The sequence below is a fragment of the Littorina saxatilis genome, linkage group LG10 (genome assembly GCF_037325665.1).
Source record: "Littorina saxatilis isolate snail1 linkage group LG10, US_GU_Lsax_2.0, whole genome shotgun sequence".
Classification (NCBI taxonomy): Eukaryota; Metazoa; Mollusca; class Gastropoda; order Littorinimorpha; family Littorinidae; genus Littorina; species Littorina saxatilis.
The window spans coordinates 29,544,062-29,571,918 of NC_090254.1; the positions used below are offsets into that span (position 1 = coordinate 29,544,062).

A 27,857-nucleotide genomic window follows, 5' to 3' on the forward strand; every position below is an offset into this window, starting at 1 on the left:
CCCTGGCAGTCAGGAATGCACATACGCAAGTTTTGATTGGCAGCGAAAGGGTTAATGAGTTTAGTCATTCAAAATCTGAAAAATTGTAATTAAAATCATTTTTTCTTAAAACGTTCCAAACATACTTGCATCTTATTTTTCATCATTTTCTGATTCTAAAAACATATATAAATATGTTATATTCGGATTAAAAGCAAGCTCTGAAAATTAAAAATATGAAAATTATGATTAAAATTGAATTTCCGAAATCGATTTAGAAACAATTCCATCTAATCTTATTTCTTTTTGGTTCCCGATTCCAAAAACATATAGATATAAGCTCAGAAAGTTAAAAAGAATAGAGATACAGAAAAGCGTGCTATCCTGCTCAACGTAACCACCACCACGCCATACTGGCTCGTCAATTTCACTGCCCTTTCCACGAGCGGGGAACTGACGATGCTCTACGGTCTTGGTGAAAAAATGCCAGTGCGTTCGGTTTCATTCTGTGAGTTCGACAGCTTGACTAAATGTAGTAATTTCGCCTCACACGACTTGTTTCTCTCTCCTGTCTTTCTTTCTTTATTTGGTGTTTAACGTCGTTTTCAACCATTCAAGGTTATATCGCGACGGGGAAAGGGGGGGAGATGGGATAGGGGAAAGGGGGGAGATGGGATAGAGCCACTTGTTAATTGTTTCTTGTTCACAAAAGCACTAATAAAAAAATTGCTCCAGGGGCTTGCAACGTAGTACAATATATGACCTTACTGGGAGAATGCAAGTTTCCAGTACAAAGGACTTAACATTTCTTACATACTGCTTGACTAAAATCTTTACAAACATTGACTATATTCTACACAAGAAACACTTAACAAGGGTAAAAGGAGAAACAGAACCGTTAGTCGCCTCTTACGACATGCTGGGTAGCATCGGGTAAATTCTTTCTCGTCCCAACCAATATGGGACTCCCCCTAACCCGCGGGGGGTTTCTCTCTCCTGAGCAATCCTTAAATTCGCATAAAAACTATCTATTAAAAACATCAGGCTCCTTTCAATTACATTTTCCAAGGCGTAGACTAGAATGGTTAGGGTAGTAGAAGCACCACAATTCAAAATGTAACATGTTAAGACGAACATCCGTCACCAGACTAAAGCTAGGATTCCATTCTTACGGCTGCGGTGCGGCTCCGGCGACGGCAGCGGCGACGGCAATTTGAAAAACATTGATGAAAGAAGGGATGACCCCATTCACACGGGTGCGGTACGGCGACGGCGACGGCGACGGCCCGGCGTGCGTGCGTTTTTTCAAGAAAGCTCCATGTGGCTTTCTGGACTGCCGTCGCCGGACGCCGTCTGGTATTTTGTATGAGACGAGACCAATGTGGAGCCATGGCGGCATTGGCCTGGGGCGGACGAGGGGGGTGTGCACAGGGTGCAGGTGCACCCCCCCTCCAGCAAAAAAATTTTTTTTTTAAATTTGGAAAGCTGATTCTATGACCATTTCTAAGTTCAAATGGCACCAGATGGCACCATTTTGCTTCTTTGGGCCACATTTTTTTCCGGGGGAGCATGCCCCCGGACCCCCCTAGCAAATTCGGGCGCTTCGCGCCCATCACATTCTCTTTCGATTCAAAGTGCACCCCCCCTTACAAAGCAACTGATCCGCCCCTGTAATGGCGGCATTGGCGGGAAGAGAACATATCCGGACGACGTCGCCGTTATATACGGTTCACGACGATGCGTTTTTCTCGCCAGAGCCGGATGCCGTTGCCGTCGCCGGAGCCGGAGCCGCACCGCAGCCGTAAGAATGGAATCCTAGCTATTGTGGAAGGCCACAGAGCTAAATTTAGCGTTGCAAGCACAAGAAACTAGAGCTACATCTGCCGGCCGCAAATATACAGTATTCATATTTTTACTGTCGTTAAACTCACTTACAGGGAAAGTTTGAGAAATGTCTTGCCACTTTGACCAGTAACACCCATATGGGGATATTACCTGACAGAGGTCACGTGTAAAATTTCAAAAACATGTCTATGGCTGTTTTTATGGAATTGCTCTGAACACACACCGCAAACCTTTAATTTTGAGACTATTTTTTTTAAAAACAAACATGACATCTATATATTTTTGGATTCAGCGAATAATAAAGAATACAATGCAATCATTTTTGAATGTTTTCTTCAGATTTCAATTTTAATTAGATTGTTGAGAATTTTAACGACCAAACTCATTCATTAATTTTTAAGCTTACTACTACTAGATAAAAAGCAATCCCATAGTCCAGACTAAGTCAAATGATTTGCTTGACAAATAATAATAATAATTTGCTTGAGGTCGTGGCAGTCTGGCAATATCATCTGGAAGACTTTGTATGTCAAGTTTCATGACGATCTGTCAAGTAATTTTCTGGGAATCGCTCTACACACACACACCACCACCCTCATCTCGATCCCCAGTGCAGTCTCTGTTAAAAGATTGAATCAAAACTTGACAAAATGTAAAAATGGGCAACAGTACCATGCAGAATGATATTTCAAAAATGCCTGTGAAATAAAAGCAAAAGTTCAAGTCAATGACGAAAAAAACATTAAACACAGCCCCAGTGAAATCATCAATTTCATCTAAAGAAAAGATTTGAACCCCTTTCCCATGAGAACTTGATCAGACTGACAAAAATTGTGCCTGCACATGAAGCAAAAATTGAATGTCATTCAGCAGGTGCAATGGCCTAGTGTATAAGTCGCCAGCCTCCCAAGCGGAAGGTTGAAGGTTCTAATCCTGGCCGCGCCTTGTGGGTTAACCCGGTATGCGAATTGATTGAAAGAAAAAACTTGGAAAACTAGGGGGTCCCCCGAAATTTTTCTGAAAACTAGTTTAAAATCTGTGCAATCTGGGAGTATGTTTCATGAACTTTACACAGCAAAATACCTGACCAAATCTAATACGTTTTGTATTGCCAGTAACGAACGATCATTTTAATCCTTTAACACTTTCTACCCCACCTATGTTGACCAAGTTTTTTTTTTAGCCGAGACCAGCTGTGCTGCAGCAGGTCCCTCAGAATTGTAGTAACTGTGTATCAAAACGCTGGAATGCAGGCGTTAGATCGACTTACAGGAAGCGACTGAAGCTAACAGTCTGAGCGGATATATCCGTACCTGGTCAGATAGAGCCATATGAGTGACTCACGCGGGCAGAATCTCACTAAAAGAGGGGATGGTTTTTTGGAGGACATTGATCATAGGTAGATTGTCTTTTTTCTGCCTAGTACAGTAGTAGATTTTGTTTTCTCGGCAAAACTAATTTTTTTCTCTGGGAAATGTGTAGCTATTGTCGAAAATCCTTGGATCCGAGGAGAATTAAAGCCCCAGTCCGTCTCAAATGGTTTACAGAATTTAAATCTTCTCATAAAAAAAGCAGTTCTAACCTTATCGAACCCACTTGCAATAGCATTTAATAGCATTAAATGACACAGTTCGTTTGAATAGCTATTTAGCTCGCGTAAACCACACACCTGCTTTCGTGGTTTATCTAACCCCTGAGCCACCGTGAACCCGTGTGATCCACTTACTTTTTTTCACAATTTAGTAGTCAGTTTGTGATTTCAATGCGACTCGCTGTATCTGCTATAGCACGTTATTGTGTACCTCTGAATCCAACGGCTGCGAGTCACACGAACTGAGCGGTGGCGGTTGACCGTTCAAAGAAACTGGCGACATGCAGAACATTCGTCTGCTACGAGAAAAACGTTTAGTGGGACACGCTTCCGGGCTACCTTTTTTTAAACTTTCAAAACTTCGAGTTGTACTGATCTCGTCCTGATGAAAAAAGAATTCTTTTATGATTTAAGAATGTTTGTGTAACACTAACAAGCTGTCAATTTATTATTTAAATTTTACGGAGGGCACCTAGGATGTTCTCAAGCGGTGAGTGTTTAAACGAAAGGGTGTTTGTACTGTGTGTAAAAGCCTGACAGTGTCTGTGATGGTTTACGGGAAGCTGAGTCTGCCTGTAACTTTAAGTTTGGAGATTTTCCCGATCACCCAGGTCAACTTATGTGTAGACCTGCTAGTGTCTTTTTCCACTTGGCGTGCACAAGCAAGCACAAGACCTGAAGCACTCACAGAAAAGATCCTTTAATCCATGTCAGAGTTTGGTGGGTTAAAAAAACACGAAAATACCAAGCATGCAACCTCCGAAATCAGGCTACCCAAATGGCGGGTGTAAAAACGGTCAAACACATAACAAAAAAATGTGCACAAACCACAGAGTATATATCGAGATTCAGCCCATGAACGCAGAAGAAGAATGTTTCATTCATACACATGATGCTGTGACTAAGTGAAGTTGCCAGTTGTACTTGCAAGTCTTCTGGCGTCACAGCTGTGTGAACAAGACTGGTGTACACAATGTCAGCATACATGTGGTGATGTACATAATTATACTGTGTTACTGTGAGAAAAATTGTGATGTTACCTGCACAAACGTGTTTCTGATAAAATACCTATCAACAAAGGCCTTAATTTTTGTACACACCTTTTAGTGTTGCAACCTACAAAGGTGTTTTGTTTGACGTAAACGGAAAAAAATAAGAAATGGTGCAACAATGTGGTCAGTACATGAATTAAGTGAATGAGAGCCTTACCCAAGAAAACTATGAGCTTCCATACTACGATTCTGATTACTCGAGCACACAATGGCGATTTTAAGTTCGTCCGGCATTTTGATGGTATAGCTCAGATCTTCGAATGCCTAATTCAATGCCCGATATACACTTTGCCTGTCAAAATCTCAAATCAACAATCAAGGTTGACTGCACTGACAAGACGACAACAAAGATCAATTTCTGCGGTATGCGTCAGGAAATTACATGGCCATTCAGTGTATAGGTAACATGTAATGATTCCATAACTGTCAACCTTCACAAAAAGCCCAAAATTGAAGTCAAATATGTTAAAGAAAGGCTCCGGCTTTTTCTTTCGATCTCTGTTTCTCGACCGAATCACTTTCCAATCACTTCAGACAAGCCAATGAGAAGCATCTTATTTTCAGGTTACAGTAAAATATATCATTGATAGAAAACGAACTGTCAATATTTTTTCACTTTTTGCAGTCTAATTGCATTTAAAAAAATTATAGAAAACTTTGTTCCACAATTAAGTTATTAAAAATATTGTTGATTGTCATATCATGCAGGATTTGGTTATCTAATTTTGTTTGTATCGCTTCCGGAAGGAACATTATAGTGGTTTAAAACATCGACGCCATTTGCCGAAACAGACTTGCGGACCATGTGTGGATGAACACTTACATTAAATTGCACGCGATGTCTGTCGAAGTTAGCACTTTAACGAAGATCTAATGTTTTGGTAGATAGTATAGTTCCAGACAGAGAATGTGTTTGTCAGATGTCCACGTTTACCACTCCTTTCCCTTGTAAGTGACTATTTTGGCGGTTTCGTGTAGTTGGAGTGTACTTCACTGGAACTACGACTATCAGTACTTGTACTCATACATTGAATGTTTGATCGTTAGTGAACCTCTACTCGTGCTTTACCTCCTTGCTAGTCGCTCTACTTTGATACGCGGACACAGCTCATTATGTTGAAACCTACACTGCTTCAGCTAAGTTGTCCGATGAAAATACAACTCCGTGCTAAGCTTACTGCTAGTGCTAGCTTCATTTTCGTCGATTGCCTTTCTTCTTCTTCTTCTGCGTTCGTGGGCTGAAACTCCCACGTACACTCGTGGTTTTTTTTGCACGAGTGGAATTTTACGTGTATGACCGTTTTTTACCCCGCCATTTAGGCAGCCATACGCCGTTTTCGGAGGAAGCATGCTGGGTATTTTCGTTTTTCTATAAGTATAACCCACCGAACTCTGACATGGATTACAGGATCTTTTTCGTGCACACTTGGTCTTGTGCTTGCGTGTACACACGGGGGTGTTCGGACACCGAGGAGAGTCTGCACACAAAGTTGACTGAGAAATAAATCTAGAAATTCCATTCAAAGGCAATGAAATCCCATGGCAGAGAGAACTTGTGTCCGATACATCCAGTGGGGGTTTGGGAAATTTTAGATACTGATTACTTTAACTTTAAGTTTCCAAGTTTTACTGCATTAATTAGTATCTGATGGGACATGGAGGAAGCTGCGAGTGCGATGGGTATTTCACTATTTGTCATGTCATAATATAATAAGCTAGATGGTGCAATCCGGTACCATATCATATGATCTTTATATGCCCGTGCCTTCTTCGATCATGTGTGATTCATTGGATGAAATTCCCACGTTTTGTACCTGTATGACGGTTTTGATCACGCCATTCAGGCAGCCATACACAACTTTTGGGGAAGCATGCTGGGTATTTTCGTGTTTCTATAACCCCCCGAGCTCTGACATGGATTAAAGGATCTTTTTCATGCGCACTTGGTCTTGTGTGTTTTTTTAAGTACCATTCTTCGCTCAAGTTGCACCCAAACAGTGAATGATCTGTATTGCACAACTTGATATTTTTGAACTGGAGCAATGTTGTTCCAGTCATAAATGCGTCCTTTCTGTTTTTTCCGTGTTCTTGGAAATCTTTTACAAAATAGAACCCCCCATCATCTGCCCATCGAATTCCCACCAGTGTTTTTGAATGGTCCATATTTTCTGTTTCTCATACTGTTTCTTTGTTTGTTTTGCAGCAGCCTTATCAAGTTATTTTTTATGCGGGTTCACTAAATGACAGACACATGTGGCGTAATCAGTAGCGAAATTACAAACAGTCCAGCCGCAATGCGAATAAAATGTCGCAAGAGCAGCCTAGTCAGCAGCTTTGTTCTCGTTTCACTTCAAAATTGCAGCGTTTTTGCAGACGAAAGAAGTTCCTGCATTGCCATTGTAAAATGTTTCAATGCCTTTGAAACTCGATAGTACAAGCAAAAGTCTTCGTTTTGACACGAATTTTTACTGTCTTGGCGAATTTTTTACTCGCCCCTGGCGACCGGCCGGATGATTTGGCCATCCCTAACGTTACCAAATTTTGTGTGTCTTTCACTCTTTGCAAAAAAATTGCATCGGGTGGCGCTGTTGTACGGATTTTTGATGCACCCTTTCCCTGGTAGAATAGAATTCTTATTGGTCATTTTCAAATATTTATGCGCCAGTGATGCATGGCGTAACCAAACCCTGCAGTTTTACTATTACTATTAGGTCTACCCATATACACTGTAACTAAGCTCCGAATGGCGACGCCCTCCTTTCCCCCCTTTTTTTCAGATGACCGACCTATTAACAAAGGGTCAATAACAACTGACCTTTTTACTAGTGAGAGTGAAAGTTTGTAATTACCCACCACACGCCCCGGGGACAGACCACTAGCTATTTGTTGCATCCAAATCTACAGGATTGCGACTTTCTCGACCATACCCTGTGTTTTCAAACTTGAAGGACTGCCCTCGAGGTAGGGTAAAGGGGGTGGGAGCAAGTGGGTAGGCGCAGTTTAAAAGAAAAAACTACTCTACAATGAAAGCTGATAATCTGTCAACATGACCCTAGTTTGGTTTACCGCTGTCACATTTTGGGGTCACGTTGGGGTAATGTTGGTGAAAACTTTATGTTGATATTTTCAAAGTTATTTTGGGAGCAAAAGCCTCCAAATTTCACATTGTAGCAGCCCTGAAAGTCCAACAAATGGTGTACTTGCCTTTGGCTAGTGATTCTGAAAATGTACTAGCCAGAGACAGGCTTGGGAATTGTCTGCGAAATCGCGGATTTCCACGAAAATAAAATTACATTTCAGCGAAAATAAAAAAATTGTCCGCGGCAATCCATTATTTGCTTACACAAGAACTATCAAAATATTGGTCTAAAATACTAAAATTCGTTTTCCTTCCAGGGTGCTTTGCCCCCTTGGTCCCCCCAACAGGGCTCTGCCCCTCCCTGCACCTTGCCCTATTTTCACAGTTTTTTCTATTTTGGAATTCCCATGCCTGCAGAGAGCAAACTTTCCTAGCCAAACCAAATTTGTTTCAGCAACTTCACTCGCATTTGGCGAGTAGATAAACATTTTTACTGGCCAGTCACATGCTTCTACTCGCCATGGCTAGTAAAATACTCGCCACTTTCAGGCCTGTGTAGGTGTTGATAATCAGCAGACATGATGAAAATTTGGCGTGTTTTCATCAAATTTCAGAGTCACAGCATAAAAATGTTTGCTGGAGAAGATTTTCACCCCTGAAATATCCACAGAGCTATCAAGAAAATAAGACTTGAGGTCATCAAGCTATGATGTCATTGTTTGATTTGGTCACAGCTTAGTGTCTGGGGATTTTTAGACTCACATGCGAAGCAAAAGTGAGTCTATGTACTCACCCGAGTCGTCCGTCCCCCCCGTCCGGACGTCCGTCCGGAAAACTTTAACGTTGGATATTTCTTGGACACTATTCAGTCTATCAGTACCAAATTTGGCAAGATGGTGTATGATAAGGCCCCAAAAAACATACATAGCATCTTGACCTTGCTTCAAGGTCAAGGTCGCAGGGGCCATAAATGTTGTCTAAAAAACAGCTATTTTTCACATTTTCTCTGAAGTTTTTGAGATTCAATACCTCACCTATATATGATATATAGGGCAAAGTAAGCCCCATCTTTTGATACCAGTTTGGTTTACCTTGCTTCAAGGTCAAGGTCACAGGAGCTCTTCAAAGTTGGATTGTATACATATTTTGAAGTGACCTTGACCCTGAACTATGGAAGATAACTGTTTCAAACTTAAAAATTATGTGGGGCACATGTTATGCTTTCATCATGAGACACATTTGGTCACATATGATCAAGGTCACTTTGACCCTTATGAAATGTGACCAAAATAAGGTAGTGAACCACTAAAAGTGACCATATCTCATGGTAGAAAGAGCCAATAAGCACCATTGTAATTAACAGCTTTGTGTTGCATGACCTTGGGTCAAGGTCACATGTATTTTGGTAGGAAAAATGTGTAAAGCAGTTCTTAGTGTATGATGTCATTGCTAGGTTTAGTTATTTGACCTTGACCCTGAAGGTCAAGGTCATGTAAAGGTCAAGCATGTGAGTCGTATGGGCTTTGCCCTTCTTGTTGAGGGAGGCACTGGGGCTTTCCTATTGGGTCACTTCCATAGAGTGAACAAATGTTTACTTCCACAATTTGATACACAAAACGGATCGGAAGTGGCAACATTTTATTTCATTCAGAGCCTCAGTCAGGGCTCTGACTTTGATTCTAAGTTGATTGGGCGTTAAGCAAAGAAAGAGCTGGAACATGCTAGTGTCTTTTCTCGACTGGTTCTCAGACACAATCAAATAATGGTTTCTCACACGTTGCTCATGCAAGGCGTTCCCATTGGTTCTCCCTCCACCATCGAAGCAGTTTTCTGTCTCTTGTGGAATTCTTTCCCTTTGTCAGAGGAGAACATGCGTTGATTTATTTAGACGACACCACAGTGGCGTTTTATCTCAACAAGCAGGGGGGCCTCTCGCTTCCTATCGCTGCCACATCGAGCATGCGAGACTCTGATGTGGTGTTACCACCACGAGATCTTATTAGCAGAGAAGTACCTTCCTGGGAGCCTCTATGACTTGGCCGACGCACTAAGTCGGTCGGCCAAGAATGTCCACACAGAATGGACTCTATCTCACCACGCGCTTCTACGCCTTCGGGCGAATTTGGAGAAGCCGCTGATAGATTTATTTGGCTCTCGGTACTATCGACTTTTTCCAATGTTCGTCTTCTCGTTCTCGGACCCCGAAGCATGGAAGATCTATACCATTCCATCCATTTCCATTTCCATTACGGTACTTTATTGTCCCATCGCTGGGAAATTCGGGTCGCTTCCTCCCAGTGGAAAGCTAGCAGCAACGGAGTCGCGCTACCCAGGTGTCTGCGTGTTTAGGTGTATTCAGCCACCTGCACTTATGGCAGAATGACCAAGGTCTTTTACGTGCCATTGTGATGACACGGGGGTGGGACATGGCTTCCGTCTCTGGGTCTGCACATAAAGTTGACCCGTGTCCGTCCCGGCCCGAATTCGAACCTGTGACCTTTCGATCACAAGTCCAGTGCTCTACCAACTGAGCTACTGGGCCCCCAACTGAGCTACTACAAGCCATATGGGTGGCTACTGTATGGGAATCATTGAGACGCTCAGAGACTTCTGCCTCAACTCTGGGTTTGGTCCACAGATCCCATAGGGGTTCAACGTCTTTGTTTTACGAGTCACATTGACAATGCGGGTGGCTATCCACTTATTCTGGCTTTCCGAATTTTCTCCCACGTCTTTGAAGTAAGACGATACGCGATATCAGTTACACTGAAGCTGCTAGGTCGCAATTTTCATTTGAGGGCGTTATCGCCATAGTGATTAAGGGAGCCTCTCATCGGTTGGCTGAAAGCAAATCTCCAGTCCCAACTGGCTTGGGATTTGCTCCTAGTTTTGGAGCATTTGAGATCGGATTCTTTGATCCGTTTTAAAACTAGCCTTGCTAATCTAACACGGAAAGCGGTCATGCTTACTCTACTAGCTTCTGAGAGAAGTGAGAGTAAGTGCATTTTATGTCTGGTTTTGCTATAGACATCTCTTTGGAGAAAGACTGATCTATGACGCTTATGTTTCGTTCAAAAATTTCTGGCAAATAAGCAGAAACCGGAGAAACCAGCTCCGATAATGCAATTCAAACCACTTAGTAATATTTTGGCTCTGCTGGAGCCATATTTAACCAATTGAACATTTTGAGTTTTGAAAACTTTTCTAACTCGCACTGATCCGTTTAGATCACCAAAAATAAAGGTTCTTGTTTATATCCATCAATACTGGTACAGGCAATGACTTAGGTGAAGTCAACCTTAGCTAGATGGACTGCCACATTGATTAGGCATGCCTACAAGTGGTAGCAACAACAAACAAACAAAAAAAGGGGGGGGGGGGGACAGTCCTCCCTCTTCAGGCAGCACGGACTCAAGAAGTCAGAGTGTGGGCCTCTCTTTTTTAGCTGTACTCAAGTCTGGAAGACTTGCATAAGTATGAATGCAGCTTATTGGACGTCCAAGGACGTAGTCATGAGTTTCTATCTGCGGTATATTTTAAATACTCGCTATTATAGTACACATGGTCTGCCAGCTATATCAATCAATCAATCGATCAATGAGGCTTATATCGCGCATATTCCGTGGGTACAGTTCTAGGCGCTCTGCAGTGATGCCGTGTGAGATGAAATTTTATACGGCCAGTAATTGCAGCCATTTCGGCGCATATTTACCTTTCACGGCCTATTATTCCAAGTCACACGGGTATAGGTAGACAATTATTAACTGTGCCTAAGCAATTTTTGCCAGGAAAGACCCTTTTGTCAATCGTGGGATCTTTAACGTGCACACCCAATGTAGTGTACACGGGGGGGAGTTCGGACACCGAAGAGAGTCTGCACACAAATTTGACTCTGAAATAAATTTCCGCCGAACCTGGGATCGAACTCACGCTGACAGCGGCCAACTGAATACAAATCCAGCGCGCTACCAACTGAGCTATATCCCTCGCGGCACGACAAGTACTTACAGGATATTGACTGTGAATAATTTCCCACCACCTAAATTAGCAATCTGCTATCTATGTGAGTTGAGTAAGAATATGTAATTTAATATAAAATTTCAAAAATAAATTTTGATTTAATTAATATACTTACCAACTCACATATTGAATTCCCTCCCAGCCTGCCCCGCAAATTGTATAAAGGGGTATATGTTTCAGGACGGAATGATTGTCACCGGTATACATCCTGCGCATGCGCAGTACACTGGCAGGGGAGATAACCACCACGGACCATGCCTTATATGGCATGGGGTTTTTGTTTTAGAGTTATCTCCCCATGTTACCATGTAAGAGTGCTTCAATGTCTTAGCAACCAAACGAAGTTATTGCTATCTATGTGAGTTGGTAAGTATATTAATTAAATCAAAATTTATTTTTGAAATTTTATATTTATTTTGATTCTTGTTTAAAAAAAAGAAATCTCTTTTTTCAAAATTTGGTGGATGTTGAGTATGTCAGGCTAGTGATGGTGGTGGGAAGGAGGTTGGGGGTTGTGAAAGTTTGAATATGTGAAATATTCTTAATGGATTGATACAGTCCCCTGTTTCCTACAGGCGAGTGGGGCGAGGAAGTACCGTTTCTTGGTCCCGCAGTGGGGCACTGCGGTTATGAAATTAAAGGCCCCTCCTGTTTTTGGAACCGCAGGAGCTTTCTAGTTTGCTGTTAGGTAGATTTTTGGTTCCTCTTTCCTGTCATGCTCTCTTTTTCTTCATGAATTCTTTTCTTTTTTCTGCCTTCTTGCTCATTCACCTGTATTTTTTCCAAAAATCTCTTCTCTTGCCGCTTGTCTCGCGATTCATGTATAGTTTAATCTGTTAGTGTTCTGATGTAAGTCCAGCAGTAGATAGGTTAAGCCTATTTTAACATACTGGAAACTGGTAATCTTCCAGTAGGTATTAATTTAGTTTTACTAAAGCCTGCTGGGACACAAGTAATGGGTTAGTGCATTTGTAAACAGGAATCGCTTGACAAGTGGCCCCCTTCATCCCCCCCTTCCTCGTCCTGATATGGCTCTGCGTAGTCGGCTGGACGTTAAGCAACAAATAAACAAACAAACAAACCGTTTCTTGGGCACATCTCGCCGCGAGTGATGCTAGAATTCTCGCCTCGAACGCTAGGTGGCTTTGAGCTTGCTCGCTTGGCGAGAAAACATGGCGGCCACGCAGGTGCCCATCCGATTGGCTGTCCATGGTTTTTTACCGACCAGTGCAGACAACCTTTTCTGAATCAACCAATTGTGTTTAATTCTTGCGTAGCTAGCCATTAAACCGTTTCATAGACAGTCTCGCCTCCTAGCTTCGCGAGCGGCTAGCCAAAAGAATATCTCGCCTGGAAGAAACACGCGTCAGGTCACATAAACAGGCATGGGAATTGTCCGCCGAACGGCGGATTTCCGCCGAATTGGTTTTTTGTTCCGCCGAAAAAGCAAAAGTGTCCGCCGAAAAAGTAAAGGGGGGAGGCACAAAAAAAAAGCACCGGTTACTTTTGCCTTTGCGCAAAAGCCCGCGAAAACTTTCCGTACTTTGTTCACGCACTGCTACTGCCCGCCTCAGTTACTTGAACTTTTATGTTTGAAAGTAAACCAGATTGCACAGATTGTGTTACAAGTTACATTTTCCTGTTTGCATAGGTGTCAACCTATCATTGGTGTTGCCCTTATATGAGGCCTTCCAAAACCGTATTAGACAGCTCAAGACCTTATAAAATTGTATTGTGCCCACGTGTTGAAAAATGGCTCTTCAGGTCGTAAAATCCAGAGGCACGCACTTTCACATGTTTCCTGCATGGGACACAAAACGAGTAGTCTGGGCCTTCTGATGAAGATTTAATCCATCCAGCGTATGCACTGTTGTTAAAAATTGGGCTCTCCCACTCTTTAAGATGTCGTCCGGATCCACTTTGCGATGTAGTTTTCAGCTTTTTAGCTGGAGGATAACTTTGCGATGCCATGCTTGTTGATCGACGCTTGATAGAATGTACCGGAAACCGGAAGTGATTTATAGGAAGTCAAGTGGAAAAAGAGTCTGAGTATGCGCAATGACAACGTTTGAGAGTCGTCTGCATGAAAGCGTCGATCGTTGTCTCTCAATCTCCATTGTTATCATTCATTTGAACTTTGCTGTAATTTTTTCTTTTCGCCGTATATTCTTCTTTTGCCCGTATAGATTTTCCTATACACCGTATTGGGTAAAAAATGCATTTTTCCCGTACAGCAATACGGCCAAACCGTATAGGTTGACACCTATGTGTTTGTCTCAACAGATCAATTTTTTAACAAATTTAAACCACATGTACAGTGAAGTCCGGCTGTAGTGATAGACCCATATAGTGATAGTCCGGCTGTTGTAATAGAATTTCTGGGTCCCGGTCCCAGTTGTTCATGTTCTTTGTTAACTTAGTCCGGTTGTAGTGATATTTTTCAGTCCGGATATAGTGGTAGTCCGCTTGTAGTGATACTATTTTCAAGTCCCGGGGAAGCTAAAGTCCGGCTGTAGTGATAATGTTCGAGAGTAATCTCCCTTTACCAAAATGGCGAGCAAAAGCCAGCCACGCACTGTGCTTACCCTGAAGCGGAAAATTGATCTGACAATTTTTCATTTAACCCTTATTTCTAAGTGGCCCTTCTCTCTCTCTCTCTCTCTCTCTCTCTCTCTCTCTCTCTCTCTCTCTCTCTCTCTCTCTCTCTCTCTCTCTCTCTCTCTCTCTCTAAAACACACTCACACACACACACGCACTCCCGCAGTGGGGCACTGCGGTTATGAAATTAAAGGCCCCTCCTGTTTTTGGAACCGCAGGAGCTTTCTAGTTTGCTGTTAGGTAGATTTTTGGTTCCTCTTTCCTGTCATGCTCTCTTTTTCTTCATGAATTCTTTTCTTTTTTCTGCCTTCTTGCTCATTCACCTGTATTTTTTCCAAAAATCTCTTCTCTTGCCGCTTGTCTCGCGATTCATGTATAGTTTAATCTGTTAGTGTTCTGATGTAAGTCCAGCAGTAGATAGGTTAAGCCTATTTTAACATACTGGAAACTGGTAATCTTCCAGTAGGTATTAATTTAGTTTTACTAAAGCCTGCTGGGACACAAGTAATGGGTTAGTGCATTTGTAAACAGGAATCGCTTGACAAGTGGCCCCCTTCATCCCCCCCTTCCTCGTCCTGATATGGCTCTGCGTAGTCGGCTGGACGTTAAGCAACAAATAAACAAACAAAAATCTCTCTCTCTCTAAAACACACACACACACACACACACACCGGCTGTTGAACTGCCAGGACGGGGGTAGGTTAACACAGGACATTTGCAAGCCTGACAAAGACGACAGAAGAAACGTCACAAAACGAAATCAATAGTGGTTCCAAAATCACCTTGTTACTGCCTTGAGGCTAGTTTACCAAATGTGCCGCCGCATGTAGTAATAAAAGCTTTGAAGATATCACTACAACTACAAGCGATTGGCCGGATGTAGTAATAAAACCTACAAAAATAGAACTATAACCGGACGTCCGGATGTAGTGATAAAACCTACAAAAATATCACTATAACCGGACGTCCGGATGTAGTGATAAAACCTACAAAAATATCACTATAACCGGACGTCCTGGTGTAATGATAGTCCGGATGTAGTGATAAAAAAATTTGGTCCCGAGGGCTATCACTACATCCGGACTTCACTGTATATATTTTTTTTCTTCAAAAAAGCAAAAATTGGTACTAAAAACTCTGATTCTATAAACAGAATTTAATGGCAAACTTGGAGCTCAGATGACACTAGATTGCACCATCTGGGTTCTTTGGAGAAGTTTTTTTCCGGGGGGGCATGCCCCCCGGACCCCCCTAGTAAGTAAGGGTGGGCGCCGTCAACTTGACGCTTCGCGTCTTCAGTTATAAATTTTCAGCCTTTTTTACAATTTTCAATTTCCATGTCTGATTAACTTGTTCTCTTGAACATTATTTTATGAAGCTGAGAACAGCTTTTTGGGGGTGGGTGGGGTCATAGGTAGTGGAATCCTCCTTTTAAGACCTACGAAAACCTGAGAAAATCAGATCTTATAATGGGGGTAAACTTACAGAGGTTATGAACAAAATATCTTAGAATACGGGGTCTTGAAAATGTCTTATCAGGGGTTTGGTGTCTTAAAAGGGAGGGCGGGGTAATGAAGGCGAGTCGTGTGCAAGCATTTGCTTTTCTTTTCATATATATACGATCATAATAAACCACCTGGCTCAAGTATGAAAATGAGTGGTTTTGTTGTACTGCCTCCAACAGTCAACAAACTGCAAAACTGCAGGGGCTCACATCCACGTCAGACATCAGACATGCACGGATATTTGTTTCAAATGTCTATACATTTTTCATGCAAGAGGACATATGTCCTATTGTTTTTGTCACAAAGTGGTCATTGTCCGATTATACTTTCATTTGATCCGGACATTGTCAGTACTTTCCAATTTACAGTAGTTTGATTTACTATTTTATCAAAGCAGACGAAACTTGGGATTTTATGTGCTTTTTATAGAGAAGAGCTTCCAAGGGTCGCAACTCTGAATGCTCCAATCTGGTTGACAGTTGCCTCCCTTCGCGGTTTTTTTCTCCGAAAAAGCAACATGCCGCCGAAACGAAAAAAACATGTCCTATTGATTTATTTTTGTTCAAGACAAATGTCCTATCCGTTTTGCATTGTCCAGGACGTTTGTCCTATGCCACCTCTCATGGATGTGAGCCCCTGAAACTGTAGGATGAAGTGTCAGGTTGCCAATGCTAAAGAAAAGATTAGGGTCCAGAATGCACAGTTGGCGTTTTCTCTCTGTACTGGTTTCCCATGAAAAATTCAGTAAATGTGTATCTATATATATATACGACTTGTGTGTGTGTGTGTGTGTGTGTGTGTGTGTGTGTGTCTGTCTGTTCGCGATGCACGGCCAAAGTTCTGGATGGATCTCTTTCAAATTTGGTGGCCATATTCAGGTACACCCCGGACACAACCTGGTCGATGAGATATTTCAACACGTGCTCTCAGCGCGCAGCGCTGAACCGATTTTGGTTTTTCTCTGGATCCATTCCCAGTAACTCTTCCTTATCTTCTCCAGTGTTTTCAGCGTTTATCTCCCTTCCTTCGTGTGGCGTCAATCCATATTCCCGTTTCTATTTTTAGAAGGTCACTGTCGACAACGCTCAATCCATATTCCCGTTATACTATTTTTAGAAGGTCACTGTCCCGGCAAAGCCGGGTATTACTCTTCTCCAGTGTTTTGCGCGTTTATCTCCCTTCCTTCGTGCGGTGCGCCGGCAAAGCCGGCGTACACCCGGTTTGCCGGGTCCCCCGGCACAGCCGGGTATTCGGTTCGACTTCTTCCCGGCGAAGCGGGTATTCATCTAGTATATATATATATGATATATTAATTTTTCAGGCATTGAACTCAACAACAACTATGGAGGGAGGAGGAGGACCAACGCCCCGCTCATTTTTCGTTTCCCAGTTCCGAGGTGGAGGACGCTTCTCGGACAGACGGGGGAGAGGTGGTGGAAGGGGCGGGGGTGGAGGAGGAGGAGGAGGTCCCAAGGACCAGGATGTCATGGACCCTGGCAACCCCTCTTTTGATGGAAAGCGAATGCGCAAGGCCATTCATCGCAAGACGGTGGACTACAATCCTTCAGTGATACATTATCTAGAGGTAAGGGAAGAAGCGTGAGTCCGGGGCTTTTTTCTGACTCATTTTTGAGTGAACGTCTGAAACATGAAAATATGGAAGTCAAGCCTTTGTGATTGGGTAGTGACTAAAAAAGTGACTGTGTACAATTCCCGCAGTGGGGCACTGCGGTTATGAAATTAAAGGCCCCTCCTGTTTTTGGAACCGCAGGAGCTTTCTAGTTTGCTGTTAGGTAGATTTTTGGTTCCTCTTTCCTGTCATGCTCTCTTTTTCTTCATGAATTCTTTTCCTTTTTCTGCCTTCTTGCTCATTCACCTGTATTTTTTCCAAAAATCTCTTCTCTTGCCGCTTGTCTCGCGATTCATGTATAGTTTAATCTGTTAGTGTTCTGATGTAAGTCCAGCAGTAGATAGGTTAAGCCTATTTTAACACACTGGAAACTGGTAATCTTCCAGTAGGTATTAATTTAGTTTTACTAAAGCCTGCTGGGACACAAGTAATGGGTTAGTGCATTTGTAAACAGGAATCGCTTGACAAGTGGCCCCCTTCATCCCCCCCTTCCTCGTCCTGATATGGCTCTGCGTAGTCGGCTGGACGTTAAGCAACAAATAAACAAACAAACAAAGACTGTGTACAATGGCCAATGCTCCAAGACTTGGTAGTTGTGAAGTAAAGAGAAGACGGGGTACAATGCTGGTTGTAAACAACAGGGATAGAAATAAGCACCAGAATAGAACACATGGGTGAAGCTAGTCCGTCAATAAATATGTCAATTAAAAAAAATTGACAGGAATGACGTCAATCCAAACTTATAAAGATGTTCAGTTTGAAATTTCTGTTTGACATTGCTTTTAGTTGTTTTTGCTCCCTCTGTTCCCAGAACCGCGTCTTTCAGCGTGATCGCCGTGACAGACGTGCAATTCAGCCAGATGCCACCTATGCTGCACATGTGAGTGCCCTTGATTTAGCGATCTGCAGAAAACCTTGCATAGTCTGATGAGTAACATTGTTATTGTCTATTACAGACCTGTTTACTCATACGTTTTCGCCGTATTTTGTACGCACAGTTTCTAAGAATACGATAAATACGCTGGTTGATAAGAAAGTACGACGATTTAAAAAAAAAAGTTATTTTAATTTATTACGTCTCTAAACTGTTGTGTACGCGATTGGCCATGGATATAATCCAGTTTGATTGGCCATGGATATAATCCAGTTTGCTTCCGTTAGCGCTTACAATTGGTCTATATTAAATTACATATACTTACCAACTCACATACAAGCAATAACTTCATTTTGTTGCTAAGGTATTGAAGCACTCATCCTTGGTAACACGGGAGGTAACTCTTAAAAACAAAACTCTATACCATATAAGGCATGGTCCATGGTAGTTACCTCCCCTACCGGTGTCCTGCGCATGCGCCAGACATACACCGGTGACACTCATTCCTTTTCCTTCAACCCACGTTGCATGACGTGTTTGAGGTGCTCAGGCTTTTTCTTAAGCCATCGGCCTACCTTTCAGGGAAGGCCATCGAATCTTGGTAACATATCAACGTCCTTCTTCACTTCTTCAGGAATCGGTGAGAGCGTTCCTTTTTTGTCGAGAAGATTTCTTAGCGTTTTTGAAAGTTTTGCCACTTGTCTTTTGTAACAGTGGTCCGCCATTTTTGAGTCACTTGAGAAAAAGTGACTATGTAATCGGTCAGTGTTAGTCTGTCCGGCTGGCCAGCCGGCCAGCCGGCCGGCCGGCCGTCCGTAGACACCACCTTAACGTTGGACTTTTCTCGGAAACTATCAAAGCGATCGGGCTCATATTTTGTTTAGTCGTGACCTCCAATGACCTCTACACTTTAACGATGGTTTCGTTGACCTTTGACCTTTTTCAAGGTCACAGGTCAGCGTCAAAGGAAAAATTAGACATTTTATATCTTTGACAAAGTTCATCGGATGTGATTGAAACTTTGTAGGATTATTCTTTACATCAAAGTATTTACATCTGTAGCCTTTTACGAACGTTATCAGAAAAACAAGGGAGATAACTAGCCTTTTCTGTTCGGCAACACACAACTTAACGTTGGGCTTTTCTCGGAAACTATAAAAGTGACCGGGCTCAAATTTTATGTGAACGTGACTCATTGTGTTGTGAATAGCAATTTCTTCCTGTCCATCTGATGCCTCATATAATATTCAGAACTGCGAAAGTGACTCGATCGAGCGTTTGCTCTTCTTGTTTACTTTCAAAATGGCCGACAACCTAGACATAAAGAGAAAACTAAGAGCTCTGCCAAGCAGACTTGCTTGCCTGTTTCTCAATTGTGCAAACCACGAACTTCTTCTACTACTCATAGCTCTCAAAGTTCTAAAAGGGTTCCTTAGCGAGAAGCCGTCTTTGGTTGGGACTTTAAGGGCAGACCGGGTAGGCAAAATGAGTTATTTTTGGTCTCATACACCTTTTTGGGGTTGTTGCATTTTTCACACCTTTGAACATCCTGGAATGCATTCAATAATCTGCTTTTGTCATTTTAGACATGTATTCATGTAAATAAAACCATTTTCAAACCGATGTTTTGTTGTTTTTGTCTGTGTTTTATCAAAAAAATCGAAAAAATGGTCAACTTTGGATACTCCGTGCTGGTAAATGTGCGCACATGACATGACCCTTCGCTGTTCAAACTGTGTGGAAATTTCCGTTCTTCAAGATGACGTCATCACCGTTGGGGAATTTCCGTTGACATAGGCACAAAGAGAGAGAATCCGTTCCAACCGAAACCCCGGAATTAATATATGCAAATATATGTAGGTCAAAGGCATTTGGCGCAAGCGCAGTAGACAACTTATCAGTCCCCCGGTGTCAACAAATCCATGACGTTTTCACCGATTCAGCAGCATTTTTCAAAGTTTTGAGCTGCGGAGAACAACCCTAACATTGGAAATGTTCGGCATAGTGGCAAGAAATATCAGAGAAAGATGAACCAGCAGCAGCGAACAGTAGAAGGAAGTAACAACACTCCGAAATGAACCAACATGATCGTATTTGAGCAGACGACATTCTAAGATTCTTGACTCGACGAGGTGGGTTTTGCTTCTTTCTCTTTTCGATCTTGTTTGTTTGACAACGTGATTTATTGCACATCGTTATGTTGTTGTTGTTGTAAGAATGTGTTAGGGTTTGCAGGTAAATGATAAACAGTTTGTGTCTGAAGTATTTTGCGGGTTTCTTGATCCAATTTACTGACCATGCCGCCGCCGCACACCCCCCCCCCCCCCCCTCCCTCCCTCGATCATCTCTGTGATATCGTCTTCACAACCCCTATTTTATTGTTCTTCGCTGGCCAGTCCTTGAGAGCTTACTATGGTGTAACATGTCATCAGTATTCTTTGTCTGGGGTCAAACTGAGAAGCAGCATCTGAGCGATGTACGACTGACACAGTTTCTGTTTCTGGTCATTGACCGTAGGAAAATAAGTACCCTACTAGAGAGCGTTCTCTAATTCTAAAGGATTGGTTTACACCAGCATGGCTGACCAACCTATCATTGACAGCAATATTGTTGTCAAATCTTTTCCATTAACTAAGGAATAAAAAAAATAGATCCAATTTACTTCACCAAAGAAAAAAAAAGAGTTAAACTAAAGGACTGGGGATGCAACTCATGAATCAAAAGCATAAAGATCACCTGCAAACAGTGCTAGGTTTAGGAAATCTGAAAATGTATACACACACACAGAACACACACACACAAAACAGACAACAGACAAGAAACAAGCAAATACATAGCAAGTGTGATGAAATAAATTAATTTTAAAAGAAAAATATGAAAAGAAAGAAAGAAAGAAAGAAAATAATTCAGCTAGTTTCAGTATTAGTTCCTGCGTGTATGTGATTGTGTGGTTACTCAAATCCCATAGTAAACTTGACATGTACATTTTGTGATAGGGGCCAATTAATGAATGTCTTTTGTGTGTGTGTGTGTGTGTGTGTGTGTGTGTGTGTGTTCGTCAACCGACATATGTGGGTACGAGCCGCTGAGGTGGTTGTAAGAAAACCCGCCTGGTTCAGTGGTTGGGGGCTGATTGGGATTTCTGATTTACCAGCCTAGCCAAAAAGTTGAGGTACACCCCATGTAACATGGTCATTTGCAAAATAAAGTACAAGCACTTGTTGACGTTTATATTGAGTCTTAAAATTTGCAGCTTATTACAAACAAAAACCATGGACAGTTGTATCAAATATTAAATCAGTGTTTGTGTATTTATTAGGTTGGAGCAAGGGGAGAGCCAGTCCTCCTGTGGTGGCAGCGAGGAGAAAGATTGACCTGATGGAAAAGTTTGCTAAACCGGAACTACCCTCTTCCACAGCAGAAACATCAGCTTTGCCATCTTCTGACCAACCATAAGAAGATACAGATACTTTGCCATCTTCTGACCCATCACAAGCAGATATGGATACTGGTACTGTGCAACGTCACTCCGCTGACATGTGTTGGGCTTTTGTCAACATTGATCAGCTCAATCTATTGCTGAAAGGTTTATATCCTGTACTGAATGCTTGTCTGATAGCAGTCTGATTATGAAAGAAGGTGATGCATCAGCCCAAGGATTTGCAAAGGCCCTGCATCTGGAGTGCATATGAGTGTCCATTCAAGTCTGCAGTTGTTTACTCTTCTCCCGGTGTTTGCAACGCTTCGGGTGGTAAAGTTGCATTTTAAATAATCCGCGTATGACCAAGTTGGTACATGGAAAGGGACATTCAGCTTTACAGAAATTTGCTGCAGTGTTAGGATTGAGCACAGAAATACTGTAATTAAAATGTTGCAACTTTTGAATGGCTTGATAGCTTTGTTCCATTTGTGTATATATAATTATGTAATGTTGTTGATGATTTGTGAAGCATCATTTCTATGCAATGGAATAAGAAATCAGTGCATCCGTTGGGTTTTTATGAGTCTGACAGTTTGGTTCTGATCAATATTTTCATATCAGCACAAACACAGATAATTGACTTTTTTAATGTTTTCATATAATTTTTTTTTAAATCAAAAAAATCTGATAATTTGATTATCAAATCATTTCCCCTTCATAGTTAAAGTGTTATTCTGGTTAAAAAAAAAACCACCCCATTAATTCAAGCTCTACTGTGGTACTAGTTTACCGGGGTACTAGTGAGACTCTTTTACATGCTGTTTTCTCTACATGTAATTTGAGACAAAATGTGGTAATTAAAATGTTGTAACTTTTGAATGGCAAGATGGATTTGTTCCAATTTTGTATATGTTGTTTATGATTTGTGAAGCACCATTTCTGTGCATGGAATAAGAATACAGTGGATTCCTTGTGTTTTTATGAGTCCGACAGTTTCGTTTTGATTCATATCTGCACTAACATAGATGAGTTTTCAAATGATTTTTTAAAAAAAGTCTGGATAATTTGATCGTCAAATCATTTCCCCATCATAGTAAAGTGGTTATTCTTATAAAAACATATCAATTCAGGCTGCACTGTGCTACTAGTTTGAGGTACTGGTTGGAATCTTTCAAATGCTGTTTTCTCTGAATGTAATTTTCAGACAAACATCTGTAATTAAAATGTTGCAACTTTTGAATGGCTTGATGGATTTGTTTCATTTTTGTTTATGTTGTTTATGATTTGTAAAGCGTCAGTTTTGTGTATGGAATAAGAGTTAAGTGCATTGGTTGGGTTTTTATGAGTCTGACAGTTTGGTTCTAATTCATGTTTTCATATCGGTACAAACAAAGATGGCTGTTTTCATATGATGTATATAAAAAAAATCCTGATAATTTGATTGTCAAATCCTTTTCCCTACATAGTAAAGTGGTCATTCTGATAAAAACATATGAATTCAGGGTGCACTGTGCTACTGGTTTTTTTATGTACTGGTTCAAATCTTTAAAATGCTGTTTTCTCTGAATGTAATTTTCAGACAAAACGCTACAATTAAAATGTTGCAACTTTTGAAAGGCTTGATGGATTTGTTCAGTTTTTGTATATGTTGTTTATGAGTTGTACAGCATCAGTTCTGTGTATGGAATAAGAGTTCAGTGCATTGGTTGGGTTTTTATGAGTCTGACAGTTAGGATTTCATGTATTTTTCTGATCAAAACTGAACCGGTAACTGAAAATGCTAAATTAAAATAATATATTGCTTAGAAATGCTTTTCGATACACAGAATTATTAAACACACACATATTGCTGCAAAGAAGAAAAATTGGATCAAAACATGCACTGGTTCACAAACTGCAACATTTTAAAAAAAGCACATTTTATAACGTTTTTCTCACATTTTGGTGAATAAAACCCCCAAAAATTGCTTTTCACTCAAAATTTAAAATGGTTTCCCTTAATTAGGTTATTCTGCTTGCAAAAATCAAACAAGCAGCAAGCTGTTTCCAAAATAAAATAAAAAAGTGCTTGCCTACCCTGTCCCCCCTTAACCTGATAAGCAGCATTCTATTCTATTGTTGATAGATACCGCTTCTCCCTCAGTTGACATTTCAGCTTCGGTTAATAACCACAGGTGTTACAACCATAATGAAGTTAAGCGAGAGTAGCTTCTTGTCCTCTTTTTGTCATTGTTTATTCTGAGGTTCAGGACATGTTAACTGCTGATTGTAAACAAATAGCAAGTTAGGCTTCTCTGCTGCTCCCTTCCGGAGTAGGTAACGCACGGTCGCTCGCACGGGTTCGTTACGAACCTTCTGCAACCATTACGTCTTCCGACGTTGTTGCAGAGCCGACAGATGCGTTTAGGTCGTAGTCAGGTTTTCCTGTCAACGAGCTTTTGTCTGCCTGTCAGACATCAGCACCGCCCAGTCCTCTCGGCGCTTTGGCGTCGCGGGCGGTGTTTGCCTTGGTGAAGCACGCAAACCTGCGTCAGGTTTTGGTAACGCAAAGTCTCTCGCGCGGGTTCGCTCAGAGCCGGCTGCAACCATTACGTCTGCCGACGTGGTTGCAGAACCAACAGTGGTGTTGGGCTCGTCGTCAGGTGTTCCTTTCGACAAATTTTTGTCTGATTTTCAGACATCAGCACCTCCTGGTCCTCTTGGCACTTACGCGTCGGCAGGAGGTGTTGTTGGCGACGTACGCAAACCTGCGGCAACGGTTTCCGCTTTAGCGGAAGTGCATACCAGCCAAAAGGTTCATTCCTCACGTCAGCCTTATGCCCTACCGGGGTACGGGTTGGGGTGTGAAGAGCATGTGTCCGCTACTTCCGGAAGTAGGACAACAGGATCTTCCGGTTGCCATTCGTTGGGTCCGGTTGGTGCTGTTGTTTACCAATCCACTGCTGGTTCCGCTTCCGCTAAAGCGGCTTCCGGTGGCAGGATGGTATTGCCTTCCGCCGATAACACTTCGGTGTTGGTGGTCGGCACTCATCAGCCTCGGCTTCCGGTTTCGCTTCGGCGGTTTCCGGGTGGTCGGAGGCTGATGCTTACCGATCCGCTGCTGGATCCGCTTCCGCTTCTGCGGTTGGGTTTCCGATAGCAGAATGGTACCGCCTTCCGCCAAAAACACTGTCAGTGTTAGCGGTCGGCACTCATCAGCCTTTGGCTTCCAGTTCGCTTCGGCGGTTTCCGGCGCCGTTGTTCAGGCTACAACCATTTCCGCTTCCAGTTGTTCAGCTGGCATGAGGATGGAGGATCCGTTCAAGGATGTCCAACTTCCGGGTTTTTTTCCCAATCATTTCCGGCTTCGGCCGATGTTGCCTCTGGGGGGTTGATTTCCGGATCTCACACTTTCGATGATCCTTGGGATACTCCGGAACAGGGTGATGAGGATGTGGCAGACGATGCCTCTGAGGCAGATGGGAATGCCCCTTTTTCGACTTCCGGTTAAGCTGCCAACTGGTTGGTCCGGTGTCAGAATAATGTGACTGGGTGAGACATGAAGCCTGTGCTGCGACTTCTGTCTTGTGTGTGGCGCACGTTATATGTCAAAGCAGCACCGCCTTTATATGGCCTTTCGTGGTCGGCTGGGCGTTAAGCAAACAAACAAACAAACTTCTCAATTTACAGTAGTTTGAATGCTATTTTATCGATGTATTACAAAGCGATGTGTAGCAGACGAAATTAGACACTTTGTGCCTCTAGTACCAAAGAGTTTCCAAGGCTCGCAACTCGGAATGCACCACCCTGATATGGCCCTTCGTGGTCGGCTGGGCGTTAAGCAAACAAACAAACTCGGAATGCTCAAAGCCAGTTGAGAGTTGCCTCCCTTCGCGCTTTCCCAGAAAATAACAAACATGCCGCCAGAAAAGGGACAGAAGAAATTACACTTCAAGTCCCTTCCCTCATCATCTGTCAGTAGCACGGAAACTGAGCTTCCTCCAGCCCCAGAGCAGTTAGAGGCCGATCGCCCAGGTGAGAATGTCGATCGCGATAGTCAAACATCGGAGCCGAAGAAAGACACTACCCCTCACCCCCACGCGTAACTTCGTCTCAAGCTGGGCGACATCATTCCCGTGGGTGTCGCATGACCCAGAGATGAAACTTATGTTTTGCACCTCATGTCAGCACACAGGGAAGTCCAACACTTTTACCGTTGGCTGTTCAAACTTTCGCAAATCGGCCCTTACCGATCATCAAGAAACCAAAGACCATGCTGTTAGTGTGCAAGTGCCATCTCTCCAGAGAGACAAGGAGATAGTTGAAACCCGACAGCTGACAAAACAAGAAAAGGGGGCAGCTGTGGCAGTCAAAGCTGCTCACTTTTTGCCAAGAAAAATATTTTTGTTCTTTTACCCTTTTACGTTACGGGAAAAAAATGTCCTATTGATTTGTTTTTGTTCAGGACAAATGTCCTATCACTTTTACATTGGTCAGGACATTTGTCCTATGCTACCTCTCATGGATGTGAGGCCCTGTTTGAGATCGGATTCTTTGAGCCGTTACAAAAGCTAGCCTTGCTAATCTAACACGGAAAGCGGTCATGGTTACTCTACTGGCTTCTTCTAGAAGTGGGAGTAAGTGCATTGGCTGTCTGGTTTTGCTATAGACATCTCTTTGGAGAAAGACGGATCTATGGCGCTTAGGTTTTGTTGAAATTTTCTCGCAAATAAGCAGAAACCGGATAAACCAGCTCCGATAATACAATTCAAACCGCTGAGCAATATTTTGGCTCCGTTAGAGCCATTTTTTAACCAATTGACCATTTCGAGTTTTGAAAGCTTTTCTGACTCGCACTGTTCCGTTTAGATCACCCAAACAAAGGCTCTTGTTCATATCCATCAACACCATCAACACTGATAGAGGCAATGACTTAGCGAAGTCAACCATAGCTAGATGGACTGCCACATTGATTAGGCATGCCTACAAGTGATGGCAAGAGAGGGGGGGGGGGGGGGGAGGGGCAGTCAGTCCTCCCTCTTCAGGCAGCACGGACTCAAGAAGTCAGAGTGTGGGCCTCTTATTTAGCTGTACTCAAGTATGGAAGACTTGCAGAAGTTACGTATGCAGCTTTTTTGACGTCCAAGGACGTATTCATGAATTTCTATCTGCGGGATATATCAAGTACCCGCCATTATAGTACACATGGTCTGCTGGCTATAGTTGCTGCCGGACAAGTACTTACAAGATATTGACTGTGAATATTTCCCCACCACCTTAACCCTTTCGCTGCCAATCAAAACTTGCGTATGTGCATTCCTGACTGCCAGGGAATATTGGAGTTCGGGGTGTAATGATTCAAAAAAAAATTCTAGCTCCAAACTGGCAGTAGGTAGGTAAGTAAAACCTATGTTATTTTTAAGGGAAATTGAACCAAGAATCTGTTTTTAGTGTATAATCATGGAAATAATATTTAGTTTGGCTTTTAATGATGTTTAAATATGAACTTTTGAAAAATCAGTCCGGCGCATCTTCCGGTGCCTGTGGATCAAACACAGGTGGCTGTTTTGCTCGCTCCAAGAAAGGATTATAATCAATATCATCTACCTGTTTCCAACGAATCGTCCGAAAGAAGATCTCCCCCTTCCCCTGTCAGTATCCATAATCATTTGCACCGCCTGTAGCGTCAGTCCGGCTTTGTTTTTGAGTCACTTGAGAAAATGTGACTATGTAATCGGTCAGTGTTAGTCTGTCCGGCCGGCCGGCCGGCCGTAGACACCACCTTAACGTTGGACTTTTCTCGGAAACTATCAAAGCGATCGGGCTCATATTTTGTTTAGTCGTGACCTCCAATGACCTCTACACTTTAACGATGGTTTCGTTGACCTTTGACCTTTTTCAAGGTCACAGGTCAGCGTCAAAGGAAAAATTAGACATTTTATATGGACTTTTCTCGGAAACTATCAAAGCGATCGGGCTCATATTTTGTTTAGTCGTGACCTCCAATGACCTCTACACTTTAACGATGGTTTCGTTGACCTTTGACCTTTTTCAAGGTCACAGGTCAGTGTCAAAGGAAAAATTAGACATTTCATATCTTTGACAAAGTTCATCGGATGTGATTGAAACTTTGTAGGATTATTCTTTACATCAAAGTATTTACATCTGTAGCCTTTTACGAACGTTATCAGAAAAACAAGGGAGATAACTAGCCTTTTCTGTTCGGCATCACACAACTTAACGTTGGGCTTTTCTCGGAAACTATAAAAGTGACCGGGCTCAAA

The 27,857-nt window shown here is 42.4% G+C and overlaps 2 protein-coding genes and 1 long non-coding RNA gene across 5 annotated transcripts in view; 2 read left to right on the plus strand and 1 right to left on the minus strand.

The window, feature by feature from the left end:
- LOC138979026 (RNA polymerase II subunit A C-terminal domain phosphatase SSU72-like) overlaps nt 1–5,024 on the minus strand; it is a 31,219-nt gene extending 26,195 nt beyond the window's left edge. Inside the window, exon 1 of the mRNA XM_070351842.1 lies at nt 4,625–5,024. Coding sequence (XP_070207943.1) covers nt 4,625–4,701 — 77 coding nt within the window. The 5' untranslated portion in view covers nt 4,702–5,024. The remainder of the gene's footprint in view (nt 1–4,624) is intronic.
- A 213-nt stretch (nt 5,025–5,237) lies between these two features.
- LOC138979015 (pre-mRNA 3' end processing protein WDR33-like) overlaps nt 5,238–27,857 on the plus strand; it is a 137,723-nt gene continuing 115,103 nt past the window's right edge. For all 3 annotated transcript variants that reach the window (XM_070351829.1, XM_070351830.1, XM_070351831.1), the window contains exons 1-3: nt 5,238–5,415; nt 16,991–17,254; nt 18,111–18,179. In XM_070351829.1, coding sequence (XP_070207930.1) covers nt 17,012–17,254; nt 18,111–18,179 — 312 coding nt within the window. In that variant the 5' untranslated portion in view covers nt 5,238–5,415; nt 16,991–17,011. The remainder of the gene's footprint in view (nt 5,416–16,990; nt 17,255–18,110; nt 18,180–27,857) is intronic.
- On the plus strand, nt 19,630–23,210 carry LOC138978575 (uncharacterized). Its single transcript, XR_011459733.1, has 2 exons — nt 19,630–20,305; nt 21,493–23,210. It is a non-coding gene; the product is annotated as an uncharacterized lncRNA (long non-coding RNA).